This window comes from Tursiops truncatus, chromosome 20, assembly GCF_011762595.2.
Source record: "Tursiops truncatus isolate mTurTru1 chromosome 20, mTurTru1.mat.Y, whole genome shotgun sequence".
NCBI classification, from domain to species: Eukaryota; Metazoa; Chordata; class Mammalia; order Artiodactyla; family Delphinidae; genus Tursiops; species Tursiops truncatus.
In genome coordinates, this window is record NC_047053.1 from 10,800,393 (window position 1) to 10,820,236 (window position 19,844).

The 19,844-nt window shown below is 48.7% G+C and overlaps 1 protein-coding gene across 9 annotated transcripts in view; it reads left to right on the forward strand.

Moving 5' to 3' along the window:
* Positions 1 to 19,844, forward strand: part of XAF1 (XIAP associated factor 1) — a 73,387-nt gene continuing 53,543 nt past the window's right edge. For 6 of the 9 annotated variants that reach the window (XM_073798478.1, XM_073798483.1, XM_073798484.1 and 3 more), the window contains exon 1: positions 1 to 163. In XM_073798478.1, the coding sequence (XP_073654579.1) occupies positions 127 to 163 (37 nt within the window). In that variant the 5' untranslated portion in view covers positions 1 to 126. The remainder of the gene's footprint in view (positions 164 to 19,844) is intronic. The other 3 variants (XM_073798480.1, XM_073798482.1, XM_073798481.1) reach the window with 1 other exon arrangement.

Consider the following 19,844-nt stretch of genomic DNA (forward strand, 5'->3'; position numbering starts at 1 on the left):
CTGACCTTCCCACTGACTGAAAAACTAGACCTCGGATAAGTGAATTCACCCCTCTGGGCCTCACTGCCCCCACTGAAAATGAGATGTTTGGACTAATCTTTAGATCTGTGATTCCCAAAGTGAGGAATGCAAACGTTGCTGGTGTGCAAGAGGATTTTAGGAGGTATGGAAACATTTTTTATTTTGATAATTAAATATTTATTTCAGTGTGTATTAGATTAAAAAATATAACTAGCCCTCAAACTTGGTATTTCACCAATATTTTACTTCAGCTATAGTAGGCTTTTTTTTTTTAAAGAAGATGTTGGGTGTAGGAGTTTATTAATTTATTTATTTATTTTGGCTGTGTTGGGTCTTCGTTTCTGTGCGAGGGCTTTCTCTAGTTGTGGCGAGCGGGGGCCACTCCACATCGCGGTGCGCGGGCCTCTCACTATCGCGGCCTCTCTCGTTGCGGAGCACAGGCTCCAGATGCGCAGGCTCAGTAGTTGTGGCTCACGGGTCCAGTTGCTCCGCGGCATGTGGGATCCTCCCAGACCAGGGCTCAAACCCGTGTCCCCTGCATTAGCAGGAAGATTCTCAACCACTGCGCCACCATTGAAGCCCTATAGTAGGCATTTTTAAATGTTTAAATGAATTGATTTAAAGAAAAAATAATCAGATTCCATAAACAATTGGCCTTGGGTGTGGCCAGAAGTTTGAAAGTAATATGGAATACACTGACTGATGTTTGGGAAACGAGGCACTAATTTAGTTCCTTAAGGGAATGTTTTTTGAACTCCATGAGAAAGCCTGGGGCTGTGACATCAATTTAGTGGATTGTAATCAGCATTTTTCTTATTAATGAAATAAAAATAGAAAAATATAGAATATATCAGAGTGTTCACACATAGTAAAGGTAAGAATTTCTTTGTGAAACTTTTCTGTATTGTCACAGTGTAAAATATGTTAATATTGAGAGTCACTGTCCAGAAAGTTGCAGAAAAGTGCATCCTGTGAGTCCGTGACCATCTTTGAGTTTGTGCCATGGCAGACAGTGGACAGCAGAGGTCAGGCAATCCCCGCACGGCAGCAAAGGCTGATCCTTAGCCCAGCAGAAACCTCAAGGGAATGCCAAGCGGCACAGAGGCCTGACGCCAGGCCTGAGGTGACAATTGTTAACAGAAAATCCAGCTCATTGGCCTTCAGGGGTGACCACTACTGAGAGCGACCAGAGCTCCACAAGCACCCTGGTCCTCCCCTGCAGCGGGACACTCCAGGTGGCACTGCCGCAGCCACTTTCCGTCTTCCATCCCCAGATTGCATTCTCATCTCTGGACTTTCAGAACACCCTGGGGATGCTTCGGTGTCTAGACTAAGGCCCTGTGATTCAGGATGCAGCCCTAGCCGTGTTCATCTTGGAAAGTCACAGTATCTTCGTGTTGTGTGCCCACACTGATTTAAGGCGACACTCTCGTGTTTCACATTCCCTTCGCCTTGATTATTGGAGAGCACCCAACACGCGTTGAGCACTCACTCTCCCCCAGGCACCGTTCAAAGCACTCCTGTTCCTCACATCTGCATGTGGTAGATCAGAACACTGGGGCATAGAAAGGTTAAGTGATTTACCCCAGGTTACCAGATAGGAGGAAGAGGAGCCAAGCCCCAAACCCAGGCCGGCTCCTCTGCTGTGCTCTTCGCCACTAGCGTTTGCTGTGCTCTAAGAGAGGGCTAGAGAGCCTTCCCAAAGTCTCTGCCTGCTCTTCCCAGTGTCATATCCAGTGGCGTCTTTGGTCCACATCTTCCCTGACCCCTCTGTAGCATTTGACCCCAAGGACCATCCCCTTCTGGAAATTTTCTCCCCCATTGGCTTCCATGAGCTGCACTCTGGCCCCGTCTTCTTTCACTGAGTCCTCTCCCTGCCCCTGAAACCCTGCAGACATCAGCGGTCCCCAGAGTTCTTTCCTCAGCCTTCTTTTCTCACTGTGCATACCTCACCCCAGCACTCATGGTGCCAACTGCTGCCTGAGAGCTGACGGCCTTCCCACCCAGACGTCTCTCCTGAGCAACTGGCCTGGACATCTTGCTCTTGACGGCCTAGATTCATCTTCTACTCAAAATGTCCAAAACTGGCCCATCTGCCTCCTGTCCCAACTCCACCCCATAATTTCAGGCATATTCCCACACACCTCTGCCTGCGTTTCCTCAGTGAATAACGTCATCTGCCCAGCTGCCAGGCAGAAATCTGTTACTTCTGACTTCTCACTATTACACCCTCATACAAGTCAGTCCAGTGGATCTGTCTGTTTTGTCTCTTGAGACCAGCCATTGCCTTAGTTCAGAGTTTTGTCATCTCTCTGCCTGGTTTTCCTTTTCTCTCTTCTGATCCATCTCCAGCATGCGACCAAAATTATGTTTTGTGAAACACGTTTCACTCTTTTCGTTCCCCTCTCCCTCAGACACTTTCAGTGCTTCTGCACCTCCTGTGCTACGCCTGGCCTGGCCTTCAGCTCTCTGGCATCTCTGCCACCAGGTCCCTCTAGGCGCTCTGTGCTATGGCCACTTTGTGCTTGTGCTCACTCCTGAAAGCACACTTGCTGTGCCCTCTTTCCAACTTACGCTGGGACTCCAGCGCCACTCCCTGAAGAATCAAGAGGAGGAACAGAGGAATGGGAGAAGGTGAAGCCAAAGCAGCTGCAGGACCTGGTGTTCTGTGAGGACGATACACCAGGTGTGGCTTATCCATTGTCCTTGTGTGACCAAGTGGGCACTTCTGGATGAGGGTGTGTCATGTACCAACACCCTGTCAAGCACATTAGTGTGCAGGGCCTGCGTCCAATCCTGAGACCTCTTTAACTCAAGGCGGGAGCCTGGCTGTGATGCAAGAGATGCTATGATTCCCAGGAACCAACATCATGACCAGGCCGGGCTCCCCATTGCCTCTCTGATCTCACCTCCTATCACTCCCCTTACCCCCAATTCCTTTTCACTTTATTTGCCTTCATGCTAATCCTTAAATATGCCAAGTTTATTCCTGCCTCAGGGCCTTTGCACTTTCCATGTATGCTGCCTAGAATGCTCTTCCCCAGATTTTTTAATGATTTGCCTCTTCACATCAGTTAGGTATTACATAAAATATTGATTTTACTGATTAAATACCCCCAACCCTTATTTCACATTTTTCTGTAGCACTTTCCACAATGCGAATTTATTTTATTTGTTGCTGGTTTACTGTCTGGGTTCCCCACTGGAAAGGCAAGGACCCTGACTTGTTTGTCACTATATCCCCAAAAGCCTGTAATGACACCTAGCACAGATCAGGTGTGTAATAAGTGTTTGTGGTAAACATGAGTGAGAGAATGAATGAATGGTCAGGATGAATTTCAGGACCCTCAGCAGTTTGGACTCAGACTGAGACTGCCACTGCCGTCTGTCAGTCTGGGCAGGATTGGCTGGTGGTGAGCCCAGGTCTTTGGCAGGTTCAAGGGTGAGGAACTGGGGGAGGCCAGGTGAACTCTCACATTTACCCTTGGCCCTCTGATGATCCTTCTGCCAGGTAAAATCCTGCCTGTCCTCAAGGCCCTGCTCCATTTCCACCTCCCCTCCATCCCACCCTGAGCCCACTTCCTGAGTGTTGTCCCTCCCCACTGCAGCTCCCTCTTTTTACGGCACCCATGTGATTGCTCTTTAAATTACTCTCATTGTTTACTCCTGTCTCTCCCATGAGATTGAAAGCACATCAAGGACAGGGACTATCACAAAGCCTCTGTGTTCAGTAGCTATGCCTAGACCGAATGAACAAGGCTAGGTTTGTCTGGACACAGGTATGATTACTGAATGTTCTCAGCCCCTGTGAGGCAGGGCATCCCCTGGCAGTAAGCAGGGGGTGTAGCTTCTCTAGAGCACAATTAAGGGCACATTTGGAAAGCCATACAGACTTTGAAGAAAGACAGAATTGCTCGGTGACAGACGCTCACTCATATACTACATGGTCGTTTCCCCTTCTTTTTATTCACCCATGATTTACTGAAATCCCGCCCAGTGATTCTGAGATGGCCTCCAGGAGCTAGGGGAAGATGTAAACGGGAAGATTCAAGTTCAGAATCAGACCTGTGCCTACCGTTGGGGCAGGCCAGGAGGGGTGACCCCACGACCCCTCCCTCCCTTTGCCTTCAGTCTGTTATAAATTGCCTTCACCCCGTGTTGCTTCCGCTGGGAGTCCGGACTTCAGCTGCTTAAACAGATTGCTGTGCTTACAAATAGCAAGGCACTTCAGAGCCTGCAAAATCACTTTATGCCTTTTCTTAAATGAAGATCCAACTCTACCATGTCTGTTCTGGTTTGGCTTCTTGATCATAACCTTGGAGTGACTCAGTGGGCATCACCCAGACTCCCTGGGGCCACCAGAGTGAGCTGGCCAGGTGGGCAGCCTCAGCTGAGACTGTCTCCCAACCAGTCTGAGGTCTGCGGGTTAGGCTTCACAGTTGGAGAGCTCCAGACAGGGAGCGACAGGGTAGGTCCCTTGGGAAGACAGGAGTGTGTCAGGAGTCAAGGAGCACCTTTCACCAGGTACGGTGGGCCACCCAAGCATCCAGGTGGCTGTTTTATGTAATTATTACTTTTTATGTACAGATAGTTTTATTTTTGTTTATTTGCACATACCATGGTTTTCGTATTCCCTATTTGCAAAAATATTCACAGCAGCCATACTATAGCATGTTGGACATGTGGATAGCACTGCAGTCATCACCTTTTATGTACAAAGCTGTTATTTTTCTGTTTATTATTTCCTTGCAACCCATTCCCAGGAGTGGAATTACCACGGGAAATGGGATGAACGTTTAAAATAGCTCTAGAGCCATATTGCCCAATTCCTTCCTTAAAAGGCTGTGCTAATTTATGGGGCCACTGACTGTGTTTAAGCAGCTTTTTCCACAGCCACGGGAGCATGAGATGTTACCATTTCCTTAATGTGGGCTAATTTAGGAGGTGTGGAGTGGCGCATTGCTACTCCAGTGTGCGTTTCCCTGACTGCATCGAGGATGAGCCTGTTGTAGGTACTGGTCCACTCTTGCGATGGCCTTCCTGCTGCGTCACCGGCCCTGTGTGTCTGTCTCTCTCCACCTCCCTGCCTCTCACTGACTGAGTGTCGGCCTCATTCTCTAAGCCTGTCTGTCTCAGTCTTTCAGCCTCTGAATCCTGTCTTTCTCTGGTTTCTAACTGGGCAGACATATGGCTGATTTATGAAGGTCCTAGACGAGCCCTGACAAGCTGCTGGCTGGACCTGGACACTGGCCCCTGGCCTCTAAGGCCTCCCTCCCTCCCCAGTGAACTCAGACAAAGCGGGCTCATCTGGGCTGACCTCCCGAGGAACAGCTGGTAATGACCAGGCTGTCCCTCAGTGATCTCCTCCAATGATGTGTTCCAGGCTCTCCAGCCTCAGGACAACTCGCCAAACAGACGTGCACATCCTGGCAGTTGGGAATGTGTGGTCTGACAGAGCCAGTGAGTGGGGCCCCCAGAGTCCAGATGTGTGGACAGCAGAGGGGCCCACAGCAGTGACAGCAGCTTGACCTGCCTTCCTGCTCCAGTGAGCCCCTTGCCTGAAGTGGCAGAAAGAGCTCACCTCTCAGGCACAAAACCCACTTGGCCCCAAGTGGATAGGGAGCCCCCAGCACTCCATAGTGTGGCAGGGACGGGGGGCTGGCACACTGCTCCACTGCCAATGGCCTTGAAGGTTCATGGGCACTTGGGAAGATTTCAGAAAGGCAGCTGACCTCAAGGGAAGCTGTGCAGGTGCCCTTGATGAACCCCCGTGATTGGTGGGTTGCTGAATCCAGGCTCCGGACCTGCCTGCTGCCACTTGTCACAGAGGCAGACAGGCCTTGAGAGTTTGGGCTCCTGCAGTCACCTCTGAGACTCCATGGATGGTCCTAGCACATTAGAATCCAAGAGATTGTTAAAAGCCAGACAGGAACTCAAACATCAAGTTTTCTACCCTTTCATCTAATATTCTTAACACTCAGCTGTTTCTCTTTTTTTTAATTAATTAATTAATTTTTGGCTGTGTTGGGTCTTCCTTGCTGCACGCGGGCTTTCTCTAGTTGCAATGAGCAGGGCCTGCACACGGGCTTTCTCTAGTTGCAACGAGCAGGGGCTGCTCTTCGTTGTAGTGCGAAGGCTTCTCATTGCGGTGGCTTCTCTTGTGGAGCACGGGCTCTAGGCACACGGGCTTCAGTAGTCATGGTGCACAGGCTTAGTTGCTCCTTAGCATGTGAGATCTTCCCGGACCAGGGCTCAAACCCATGTCCCCTGCATTGGCAGGCGGATTCTTTTTTGTTTGCTTTTTTTTTTTAACATCTTTATTAGAGTATAATTGTTTTACATTGTTGTGTTATTTTCTGCTATATAACCAAGTGAATCAGCTATACGTATACATATATCTCCATATCCCCTCTTGCATCTCCTTCCCACTCTCCCTATCCCACCCCTCTAGGTGGTCACAAAGCATGGAGCTGATCTCCCTGTGCTATGTGGCTGCTTCCCACTAGCTATCTATTTTACATTTGGTAGTATATATAAGTCCATGCTACTCTCTCACTTCGTCCCAGTTTACCCATCCCCCTCCCCGTGTCCTCAAGTCCATTCTCTACATCTGCGTCTTTATTCCTGTCCTGCCCCTAGGTTCTTCAGAACCTTTTTTTTTTTTTAGATTCCATATAGATGTTTTAGCATACAGTATTTGTTTTTCTCTTTCTGGCTTACTTCACTCTGTATGACAGTCTCTAGGTCCATCCACCTCACTACAAATAACTCAATTGCATTTCTTTTTATGAGCTGAGTAATATTCCATTGTATATATGTGCCACATCTTCTTTATCCATTCATCTTTTGATGGACACTTAGGTTGCTTCCATGTCCTGGCTATTGTGAATAGTGCTGCAGTGAACATTGTGGTGCATGTCTCTTTTTGAATTATGGTTTTCTCAGGGTATATGCCCAGTAGTGGGATTGCTGGGTCATATGGTAATTGTATTTTTAGTTTTTTAAGGAACCTCCATACTGTTCTCCACAGTGACTGTATCAATTTACATTCCCACCAACGGTGCAAGAGGGTTCCCTTTTCTCCACACCCTCTCCAGTATTTATTGTTTGTAGATTTTTTGGTGATGGCCATTCTGACCGGTGTGAGATGATACCTCATTGTAGTTTTGTTTGTTTGTTTTTTTGAATTTTATTTTATTTACTTTTTATACAGCAGGTTCTTATTAGTTATCCATTTTATACATATTAGTGTATGTATGTCAATCCCAATCTCCCAATTCATCCCACCACCTCACTGTAGTTTTGATTTGCGTTTCTCTAATGATTAGTGATGTTGAGCATTCTTTCATGTGTTTGTTGCCCATCTGTATGTCTTCTTTGGAGAAATGTCTATTTAGGTCTTCTGCCCATTTGGGGATTGGGTTGTTTGTTTTTTTGATATTGAGCTGGCAGGTGGATTCTTAACCACTGCGCCACCAAGGAAGTCCAACGCTCAGCTGTTTTAAAAACTCTTATTATATAAGAAGTGCATATGCCCATTTTTAAATATTTGAAAAATACAGAAAACAGTAAAGAAGGAAATGCAATACTACAGAGTCATCAAAGATAACTGCTGTTATATTTCCATCTCAACATTTTTTCCTATGGTTGTGTATATTTTTATTATCACCAAGATCATATAGTATATACAATTTTGTATCTGCTTTATTCACTTTAAATTAGATATAAGTATTTTCAACATAATGAAATATTCTTCTTTTTTTTTTTTTTTGGCTGCATTGGCTCTTCGTTGCTGCGTGCAGGCTTTCTCTAGTTGTGGCGAGCGGGAGCTACCCTTTGTGGCGGTGCATGGGCTTCTCATCGCGGTGGCTTCTCTTGTTGCAGAGCATGGGCTCTAGGTGCGCAGGCTTCAGTAATTGCAGCACATGGGCTCAGTAGTTGTGGCTCACGGGCTCTAGAGCGCAGGCACAGTAGTTGTGGCGCACAGGCTTAGTTGCTCCGCAGCATGTGGGATCGTCCCGGACCAGGGCTTGAACCCATGTCCCCTGCATTGGCAGGCAGATTCTTAACCACTGTGCCACCAGGGAAGTCCCAAAATATTCTTCATAAACACTTTTAATTCCTGAATAAGAGTTTTGAGTGGACACACCATAAATACCTACTATTATCCAAATGTTGGGCGTTTATGTTTTTTCATTTTTCAAGAATGTAAAAACACACTGAAAAAAAAAACGCTGAGGTAAACATCTTTTAAGTATAAATCTTTGTCCACATTTTGAATTTTCCCTTAGATTAAATTCATACTCATAGGGGTATAAACATGTTTTTAGTCTTTCTATTTTGCTTTCCAGAAAGGTTGAACCAATAACACATGCCTAAAACAAACAAACAAAAAAAACACACGCTTATCTCACTACACACAGCTACATGAAAAAATATCATTTTTTTAAAAATTTACTTATGTGAAAAGCAGTGTGTCTGTTGCTTCCTTTTAATAGATAAACTGAGACTCAGTGAGAAAAGGGACCTGCCTGGGGTCACCCCAGGAGTGTGTTATCTCATTCCATCCTCACAACCTATGATAGTGGGGAGCTAAAGCACACAGATGGGGTAACCTGCCCAGTCTCTCACTCAGCGCATGAGACGTGGAGCCTGAGTTTAATCCTCCACAGTTGGAACCCAGGGCCCTTCACCTCTGTTCTTTGGCTGTTCGTTCCCAGATATGATGCTGAAAGGTGGTTTGGGGCCAAGACCTGAAAGGACTTGGAGTTTGGATTTACCCTATAGACAGAGGGGCACCATTAATGGGTTTCTTAAGCCTCAAGACTGTGTTTTACAAAGATGTTTGTGGTAGACTGGCTGGGGGAGGCTGGTGACAGGGAGGTTGGTTGTGGAGGTGCAGCACACAGATAATGTGAACAACAAAGAGGCCTGCACAGACCCATGCGCACGTGGGCTTGTGGGTTACGGGCTGTGGGCAGTTGGAAACATTAGGCGTCTGGGGAGGCCTCCTGTGCCCTTTTCACTGGGCAAGGGCCATTTTTATCTGCTACATGTCAGGCAGAACCTGTGCCAACGGCCAAAGACTCCACCTCAAATCTAGCAAATAAGAGAGAGGATGGTATGGATTACGTTATATTTAAAACAAGCCCACACAATGCCTGTAATTTTTTATTCTGACTCCGTAATTATAACTCAAGACCAGTCAGATCATAGTTATCCTCACACCGACCCGCTGCTGAGACACATTGAATTAAAGGCTTTGCTGCTTCTCCAGATTCTATTTTAGACACCAAGCACTGTCAGGTAACCGGCTTTTCACAAGGCTCGTCTTGGTGGAGCCCCTCTCGGGGCAGCCTGCACGAAGGCCAGGTCAACACTGGGCTCTTGAAAAGACCCCCGATACTTGTGATGCTTTGCCCAACCTGAGCCTCAGGCCTGAGCCAGGGGCCTGGAGAGCTGAGGGAGCACCACCCTTGGAGCAGGCCAGCCTCCCTTGGTCAGGCCCATCTCAGAGCCTCTGCACTCTAGAAGATTCCTGAATGCTGCTCTCCCCCAGACCCTTCCCAGGGTCCCAGGGTCAGATAGGCCAAGCCCTGGCTATTGGGCACAGTTGTCACAGATAAGCTGGCATTGCCATTGCCCAAAGGGGCCTAATTTAGAAAAGACGAGAAAAAGGAAACCAAGGGAGCACAAGCCAGCTGGGCTTACACAGGCAGCCCCTGTGACTAACCAGGCCTAGGCTAATTAAGGCCCCCTCCCCATCTTGGGATCCACCAAAGAACACCACCTCTCAGCGCCACGAAGACGCCCCTAACAGAGCAAGAGTGGGGTTGGGTCCCTCCTCACAGACCTGGAGCCCCACTGCCCCTTCCTCCACGTGGCCCCACACACCCAGTCCTGCCTCCAGGGAACCCTGGGGGGGAGATAGGCTAGCTCCCGTTTATCCATAAACTGCAGGCAGGCCTGGGCTCTGTCGGAGGTCCTTCACATGTACCATCCCATTTACTCACATCTCGTAATCATCACTTTAGACATGAGGAAATGGAGCGCGGAGAGGTAAAGTGTGGGGCTCCAGGCCACCCAGTCCATATGTGAAGGAGTGGGAGCTGGAACCCACTTGTCAGACTCCCTCAGATCACACGGCTCGTCCATAGGCAGCTTGCCTGAAACCACCAGGCCTGCTCCCAGCTGCTGCTTGGTGGTTTCACACGCCCGGCAACTTGCTAAGCACTTGAGCCCAAGAAAGCCCAATCCCAGTACCTGTCTTAGCACAACTTTCTGCAGCACACAGCTCCTTGCCTCAGCCAGCTCCTTGCACGGACCCTTGCTCTCGTGTCCCACAGGAAGAACGGACAGTTCCTTGCTCAGGCCTTTGATGCATCTTGTACTTCTATTTTGACATTTAAGACATTATTGTCACCATTCACATGACTCTCCTACTAGACTTCTTGGGGGCAGGGCCTGTGTCCTGTCTCTTTGTTACTAGTTTGACACCTGGCACGTAGTGGCTGCTTGCTGTTTGTTTTGTTTTTTGGGGGTTTTTAAATTTATTTATTTTTGGCTGTGTTGGGTCTTCGTTGCTGCACGCGGGCATTCTCTAGTTGCGGCGAGCGGGGGCTACTCTTCGTTGCGGTGCGCGGGCTTCTCATTGCGGTGGCTTCTCTTGTTGCGGAGCATGGGCTCTAGGCGCGTGGGCTTCAGTAGTTGTGGCGCGTGGGCTTCAGTAGTTGTGGCTCGCGGGCTGTAGAGCGCAGGCTCAGTAGTTGTGGCGCACGGGCTTAGTTGCTCCGCAGCATGTGGGATTTTCCCGGACCAGGGATCAAACCTGTGTCCCCTGCATTGACAGGCAGATTCTTAACCACTACGCCACCAGGGAAGTCCCTGCTTGCTGTTTGTTGCAAGAAAAAAGGAGAGTCTGAAAAATTATTCATCCTTCAAAAGTATGCCTAGGATAGATCCTGGGAAGGCTTTCCTGAGTCACACAAGCTGAGTTAACCCCGTCTGCTCCTATACAATCAGTGGGAGGATTGTTTACTTGGGTACCCCTTTGGGGGCAGGGACAGAACCCGATTCTTCCCTGTGACCCTGTCTCTCAGCACAGGGCAGGCATTTAGCAGGGGTCAGTACATGTAGAACTGAATTGCTCTTTGCTTCAGAGTCCCAGATAAAGGGCACCATGACCTGAACCAGCCAGCTGCCCAAGTCACCTGGCTGAAACCACCAAGGGCTGGCATGCTAGGGATGTTTGCTGAGGAAGGGAACACCGAAATAAAGCCAAACTTTAAAAAAGAAACACACCCAATAGGTGTTCTATTTCTATGAAAATCAGCTCTGTTTTTAGGTAACTGCCATCCTGCCTCACCTCCCCAAGGTGGGCCCTGCCTTCCCACAGGGCCCCTCTACACCGCACCCGGTAATCATGGCCTTACCTGCCCCCATCCCCTCCCCTGTTTGCTCTCTGGGGTTTCCCTCGATTGCAGGGTGAGAGCTTCCAGACGCCCCAGAGGCCTGTTTCATGCCGGCCCCAGTCTCCCTCCCTCCCTGACCTACCCTTGTCAGGGCCCAGGCCTTGGGGGGGGGTGGAGGAGGGGCAGGGCAGGGAGTCAGCCCCTTAACTGAGCCAGAGCAGGGCAGCTTCACAGCTAGGGGTACAGGAGCCAGGCCGTGCTCCTCCCAGGTCTCTGTCAAGCCAGCAGGGCCCCTCTCCCTAGTTCAGACAAAACTCGAGGTCTGCATGGCGCAGTGAAGAGAACGGGGCTTTGGTGTCACTGTCGCGGTGCTGGGCCTGGGCCTGGCTCCTCCTCCTCGGCTGCCAGCATCTAGGCAGGTCGCCTACCTCCCACCCTCTCCCAGCTTCAGACCCCTCCCTGGCCAAACAGAGCCAGACCTGCTGCACGGGTCTGCTGAGGGCCACGCCACGATGAATTTCTCGCAGGGTGAGAAGTTTGGTTTGGAGAGCAGCAACTCCATGCTTCCTGTGTGCTCATCAAGAATCAAGCTCTGGGGACTTCCCTGGTGACGCAGCGGTTAAGAATCCACCTGTCAATGCAGCAGACACGGGTTCGAGCCCTGGTTCGGGAAGATCCCACATGCCTCGGAGCAGCTAAGCCTGTGAGCCACAACTACTGAAGCCCACGTGCCTAGAGCCCGTGCTCCGCAACAAGAGAAGCCACCGCAATGAGAAGCCCGCACACCGCAACTAGAGAAAGCCCACGCAGCAACGAAGACCCAACGCAGCCAAAAATTAATTAATTATTTATTTTTAAAAAAGAAGCTCCAGGCACCCCAGCCCTGTTCTGTGAGCCTCATTCTGGCTCATCCTCACCTCCTCCATTAGCTCCTTTGTCCCAGAGTCCCACTGGAGCCTTAGGGAGCACCCCACTCTTTGGCAAGATTCCTGCTTCTCACAGAGGGCCAACAGGGTGATGGACCCTCAATACCTTGGCAGCTCCCTCCAGCCTCCAGCCAGATTCTAGGAAGAGACCAGGGCAAGCCTGAGGCGGGGGCTGGGGCTGAGGCCCACCGTCCTGGGAAACTTGTGAGCCTCCCTCACAGCTCAGCACTCAGGCAGGCATCCAACTACCCACGGCTGCGGTTTCCAGAGAGCCGGGCCTCCCACCGCAGGGACAGTAAGCTGAGAAGCACTGGAGCTATAAATGTGAAGTGGTGAACCATGGGACACTGCCGCAGCCCCACAGTGGGCAGGAGCCCACCCCCCCCCCCCCGCCCAGCCTCCCTGCCTCCCAGCAAGCTTCAGGCCCCGCCAGCCCTCTGAGACAGCCCAGGCCTGTCCACCGGCTCCGCTCTGGGCTCTGAGCAAGGCTGCTGCCCCACTCCCACCCCCGGGAGGTCCCAGGCACAGTGTAAGGCCCGGCTGGGGACAGGGCAGGCAGGACACCACACAGCACTTTGTACACCAGCAGTCAGGGCCTCTGGTCTTACCTCACAAGCATCATCTTATTTTATGTTGACTTATGCAAAAGGAGGGGGGCCCGTAATCGTTTTGAAGCTTCCTGCTTCTCAAGGTCTCACTCCTCCCCCTGGGTGGTACTGAGTCACAACTTCAGATCCATCTGGAGGCTACCTTGGGCACAGTCAGGGTGACCTTGGGGTGGACCTGGGGCTCATGTGGTCTTGATGAGCATCCTCATAGGCCCTGCCAAAAAGGAGACCCCAGGAGCGGCAGTGATGCCTGATAAAATAAGAGCAGCCCCTTCACCAAGTGCCCACCCTGTGCCCAGCCCAGAGCTCTCAGACCATAGAAGGGTCATTGTTTCACAGGTGAGAGACCACACCCAGGGAGGAAGTCCAGAGCTCGGCTGTGCCTCAGGTCTCACCACCACTCCTATACTTCAGACCTGGGCGGGAGTGCAGTGCAAGGTGGGGAGTAGGGGCCCATCTGGAAGGGTCTGGGGAAACAGAGGACAGGAAGGAAGCCCCCTCTTTCTCTCCTCTCAGAGCCTGTCAAGGACAGGCCTCTTCTCCAATACCCCTACTCTGCTGGACAATCTGTCCCCTAGCACAGGCCCCTCCTGTTAGGCTAGGGAGCTGGCCAGGAAAGGTGAAGTCACCCTCAGTGTGTCTGTCACCTGCCCCACACGAGAGCTCAGAGGTGAGCCCTTGGGTCTCTGGGGAGTCCCCACACAGTGGGATTGTCTTGAGCGATATCACTTCAATATCCCTTAGCTGGCGCCCCTCAGGGAGGTGGACAAGAGATGGATACCTAGGGAGTGCCATCAGCCGCAGTGGAGGCCCTGCCAGGAGGAAGCACTCTGGGCTGGGTGATGGGCAAGAGAGACAGCAAGGGCTTCTAGACATGACGCCAGGCCCAAGGGTCACTGGCCAGGGAAGCAGCTGGCAGCCTGTCCTCACCCCTTTTGAGTCAGGTATTTTGGCTTCCCAAGTCCACAAATGGGGAAAAACAGGCTGGGCAAATGTTTACTGCAAAAAACATTTAATATATCTTATTTGTAAGAAACTTGAAAACTTTACAGGAGGACATAAAAGTTTAATATATGAAAAAATGACATTTTGTTGTGTAGCATGGATCAATATTATAAAGATGTCATTTCTCATCTAACCTAATCTATAAACCTGTTCTGATTCATTTAGATTCATAATGTGTATTGAGCCATTACTGTGTTCCAGGTGTGTTCTAGGCACAGGGAATACAGGATTGAACGAAACAGGCAAAAATCCCTGCCTTCATGGGGCTTACAGTCTTAAAGATAGGAGAGAGATAGACAAACAAGATAAAGAAGTAAAGAAGTAAATTATATAGTATGCTAGATGAAAAATGCAATAGAGAAAAATCAAAGACATTATAGAGAGTGTGGGGTGGGTGGGGAGTTATAAGTTAAAACAGGCTGACTAGTAGTAACATTTGAGCAGAGATTTAAAGGAGGTGATGGGGCAGGAGTGTACTTGGTGTGCTCTAGGAGCAGCAAAGAGGCCTGTGTAGTTAGATCAGAGTGAGTCAGTGGTTCTTAGACATTTGGGGATGCCTGGAGACATTTTTCATTGTCACAACGGGGGGGTGGGAAGTGCGGGGTTGCTGCTGGTCTTTGGTGAATGGATGCCGGGATGCTGCTGAACATCCTGCAGTGCATAGACAGCTTCCTACAACAAAGATTTATTTGGTCTGAAATGCCAGTTGTGCTGAGGTCAGGAAACCCTGGAGAGTGAGGCAGAGTAGCAAAGAGATAGTCAGAGAGGTAAACTGCCAACCAGGTTTTTTTTTGGAACTAGAGAAGCTGATTCAGAAATTCTTATGGAAAAATATGTGATAATAGCTGGGGGCAGGAGGTGGGGAGGATTAAAAAGAAGAATAAACAGAGTTTTACCATATTTTAGCATACACTATAAATATTCTTACGACAAATGACTAATTTCCTTAATATATAAAGAGTTCTTATAAGTGAATAAGAAAAGGCCTTTTTAAAAAACTCTTAAAAATAGGAAAAAAGGAGTTTACCCCCCCAGTAAGGATACACAAATGGATTATAAATATGTGAAAAAATTATAAATGTTACTTGCAGTTTAAAGAAATGAGAATGAAAATCATGAGATAGCATTTTGCAACTATCAGAGTAGCAATGATTGAGAAATTTGATTATATACAGAGTTATTCAGGATATGTGAGAATATGGCCACATGCACATTTCTTTTTTTTTTTTTTTTTTTTTGGCTGCATTGGGTCTTCGTTGCTGGCTTTCTCTAGTTGCGGCGACTGGGGGCTGCTCTTCATTGCAGTGCGTGGGCTTCTTATTGTGGTGGCTTCTCTTGTTGTGGAGCACAGGCTCTAGGCGCACGGGCTTCAGTAGTTGTGGCACACGGGCTCAGTAGTTGTGGCTCACGGGCTCTGGAGCGCAGGCTCAGTAGTTGCAGTGCACGGGCTTAGTTGCTCCACAGCATGTGGGATCTTCCTGGACCAGGGCTCGAACCCCTGCATTGGCAGGCGGATTCTTAACCACTGCACCACCAGGGATTCCTCATGCACAGTTCTTGAGAATATATATTGGCATAGCCTTTTTGGAAAGCAAGTTGGCAATATCTGTCCCAGATATTTTTGGGGGGGTGGGGGGGCCGAGGTGCCACACAGCTTGTGGGATCTTAGCTCCCCAACCAGGGGTGGAACCCGGGCCCTCAGCAGTGAAAGTGCAGAACCTTAATCACTGGACTGCCAGGGAATTCCCCTCTGTCCCAGATTTAAATACATATATGTTTTCATCCAGCATGCCATTCTAGGCAAGTATTCTACTCAGGTATGTTTACAAAGATTTAAGTACAGACATGTTTATTACAGTCCTAGCAAAAGATTGGAAATGACCCAAATGCCCATCAACAGGGGTCTTGTTTGTTATACGGTATACACTTACAATAGAATACTATGCAGCTTTTAAAAAGACTGAGGCTTACTCCTAGGCACACGGCCAAGAGAAGTGAAAACACATGTCCACAAAAAGACTTATGCAGAGAATTTTATAACAGCTTTATTCAGATAGCCCTCAACTGGAGCAAACCTAACGTCCATCAAAGGAGAATAAACAAACCGTGGCATATTCATACAATGGAACACTACTTAGCAACAACAATAAAAAGAATGAATGGATACACACAACAGGAATGAATTTCTAAAGCATTTTGTTGCACAAAATAAATCAGACACAAGAGTAGGTACTGTATGATTCCATTTACATGAATTTCAACAGGCAAAACCAACCCATGCTGACAGAAATCAGTACAGTGGTTGCCTCAAGAAGGTGCAGATTCCTGGAAGGGGCAAGAGAACCGTCAGGGGTTAAGGAGATGGAAATGAGGTGTTGCTTACACCTTTTATACAGTTGTCTAAATCACTGAATTGTACACTTAAGATCTGTGCAATTCACTGAATTTAATTTTACCTCAGTTTATAAACAAAATTGGGAATTCCCTGATGGTCCAGTGGTTAGAACTTGGTGCTCTCCCTTCCGGGCCCTGGGTTCAATCCCTGGTCGGGGAACTAGGATCCCACAAGCTGCAGAGCAGCCAAAAATAAAAAATGAAAAAATAAAAACAAAATTAACTATTGAATGGAGAAATAAAGTCAAATTTAATATGTCCTGAAATGGAATGATCTCCAAATAAATTAAGGGGGAGGGGTGGAAACAAGGACAGAAAATGTGTATCGTATGCTCCCAGATGTAATAAAGAGGACACATACCTATTACATAAGCTTGTATACAGTTGGCCCTCTGTATCCTCGAGTTCTGCATCTGCATATTCAGCCAACCACCATGCAGGATCACAGATACGGGGGTGCCAACTGTACTAGGCCATTTTATACAAGGGACTTGCGCATCTGCAGGCTTTGGTACCCTCAGGGGTCCTGGAGCCAACCCCTGCGGGCTGACTGTATATGTAACATGTCTGGAAGGACATGTAAGAAAATGTTGGGCAATGGTTGCCTTTCTGGAAGGGCCTGGAGGCTTCAAGGTCTAAAGTGGAGGGACATGTCTCAGTACTTTTTTGTACTGTTGGAATTTTTTCACTGTGTTCATGGTAACTTTTTAGATATAAAAACTAATTAAAATTTCTTGATTGGATAACAGGGTGTTCTGAGGTTGAATTGTCATATTTCTCTACCCTTGATAGCTGGAAGCAGGGACATAAATGCTACTCTAACACTGCCAGCAGTGGGGTGGGCCTATGTCTCTGAGAGTAGAAGTGGGCATTTGCACGAGCATATCAGGGGAAGCGCCTGGAAGGCGTTTCTGGGGCAGGGAAGTGAGAACCTGAATCCTGGCTCAGGACACCACAGGAAGTAAACTGAATATCTATCGGAGCACAAGGATTTGGGCAGGAAATGATAAGCTTTCTGTCGGAGAATGTCAAAAGCCATCCCATGATGTGGAAGATTTATCATGATGGAATTTTTTTTAATGTGAAAAGAAGCTTCTTTGGTGGGTTGGAAGACAAGGCTTTTAAGAGGATGTGGGACCAGGGGAGAGAGTACCCCAGAAAAAGGAGTTCTGAGCTAAGAATAGGACTTCCAGGTGTAATTTTTAACCAGACAGTCCAGCATTTGGTCTTTATTTCCACAAACAAGAACATGCCATCAAGGGTCCTACCAGGGAATGTCCGTATTCATTTTGAGAATTGGACTCTGTGCTATTGAGCTGACTCCCTGCTTGAAGTCCAGAGCAAAAGTTTCATTATCCATTATTCTTGTGTGTAAGGGATGGTGGGGAGGAAGGAAGACTTTTCCTGTCCCAGGGAGATGCCCTGCTCACTGGCTTTGCCAGAGGAGGCAGTCCAGGTCTTTCCCTAAGGAAGTCCTCAGCTCAGAGGGACAGGGAAGGATCCCAATTCCAGATCAAAGGATAAGGAACCCTGGAATGCATGGGATCCTTGTGGAGTCATAAGTCCCTGGCAAAACAGTTCAGAGAGCAATCCTGGTCAGGATTATGTGTTCAGCTAACCTTGGGCCCAAATGTTTGATGTATGCAAAGAAGAAGGAAATCAAGGGTCTTGGGTAGAACCTCTTTACAAAATATAAGAGGCAAAAATATCAGTGGGGAAAAGGTCTCAGAGGGCTTTCAGCAAATGGCTAAGACCCAGATGGGAGCAGGGAGTGGGCCATGTAATAGACTTTAAACCAAGACATCATGGGGATGTGGCAGGGGCTGCATCTGGCCCAAGCAGATGAAGGGTCAGTGGGGTAAGGGTGTTCATGACTCTAGAGCCCTTACAGATGCTCTAGTCCGGCCCCTTCCTAATGGAAACTGAGGCCCAGAGAGTGTACTGACTTGTTCAGTATCCAATGTCAGGACTGAGCTTGGTCCATGACTCAGACTCTAGCCTCCCAATCCAGTGGTTCTCCTGGAAGTGGAGGCAGAGGTGAAGCCCTTGACCAAACACATACTCTCTTCCTACCTAGGAATGTGTTTCTACTGAATTCCATGGAAAGGGAGCCACTCAAGTAGCCTGGAGTGAGGGCAGCCCTCTGAAGGGGTCATAATAGCAGACCCTGGTTCATCACCTACCCAGCCGCTCCCCCTTTTCTTCCCCTGCCGGAAGCCATATTTTGTAGTAGGTGAAAACCTCTTGATTTCAGGAAACATAGGCCAATTTCCCAAGCCCAAGAAATGAGTCCTAGTTGGTCTCATGGTATTCCAATTCCCCTTTGTCAGTGATTGGCCTAAGGGTGGGCATATGATCTAGTTCTGGCCAACGAGACATAAAGGGAAGATTGTAGGGCCTTCTGAGAGAGCTTTTGCTTTTCTAATGAAAGGGAAAGATGCAGGAGGCGCCATCATGCCCCCATCTCGCACACCTTCCTTCCTGCCTTTAATGCAGATGTGTATAATGAGGGTCAAGCATGACAGCAAAGGCATAGCACCCTTAAGATAGCAAAGTGGGTGATCAATCCCAAGTCTTTGGTGGCCCGAGATAGCTGCTGGACCAGTGCCAGCAACCGTCTACCTCCAGACTTCTTGTTAAATAGATATTAAATGCCCTTATGATTTAAGCCGCTGTTAGCTAGGTTTTCTCCTACTTGCAGCCGAAAGCAATCCTGATCTGCACTGGCCATAAATGTTAGTGCAGCTCCAGCCAACTTCAAGAGATGCTGTTTAGAAACAGCCTTTGGTCAGCCTCCTCAACCTTGGGATCTGTTCTCCTGAACCCCTGCCCAGCTTTCTTGTCATTCCTCAACCAGATGGAATCCCCCCACCCTTCCACCCACCCCACCACATCCTCCCCCATCAGCCTGGCCAGTCCTACTCATCCTTCATTGCCCACGTTGGATGACCTTCACTGACCTTGCTCACTACCACCAGGCATACATCTGATTGACAACACTGATCAATCATTTATTTACCAATCACACTTGTGGTGGTGTGCTGTGGATTAGCCATAGGGCTAGCACTGGACCCAGCAGGGAGTGCAAGTCCTTGGGAGCCCTCACTGGTGGGGCAGACACATCAACAGCGGCGGTGTAGGGAGTAGTGATAGAGGGGTGGGTCGGTTTTATCTTGGCAGGGGAGCAGGTAGCCATTTCCATACTGCTCTCTCCAACCAAAGGCTTTATTTCTCTGGGCAAAGACCAGCCCTGTCTGTTCCAGGACTGACCTAAGCCCATCGCAGAGGAGGCAGCAGAAAGGGCTCTTGTGAATGATCCCTGAGCAGGCAGGGCCTTGGGGTAGATGTGCTCTTGGCCACCCACCTTTCCCTACCGTCCCTGTAAGGCCAAGGCCCTCAATGGCTAGAGGAAGCAGCAGTGGACATGGCAGCAGAAGATCCATATTGGAACCTTAGCCACCACTAACTTGATGTGTGAC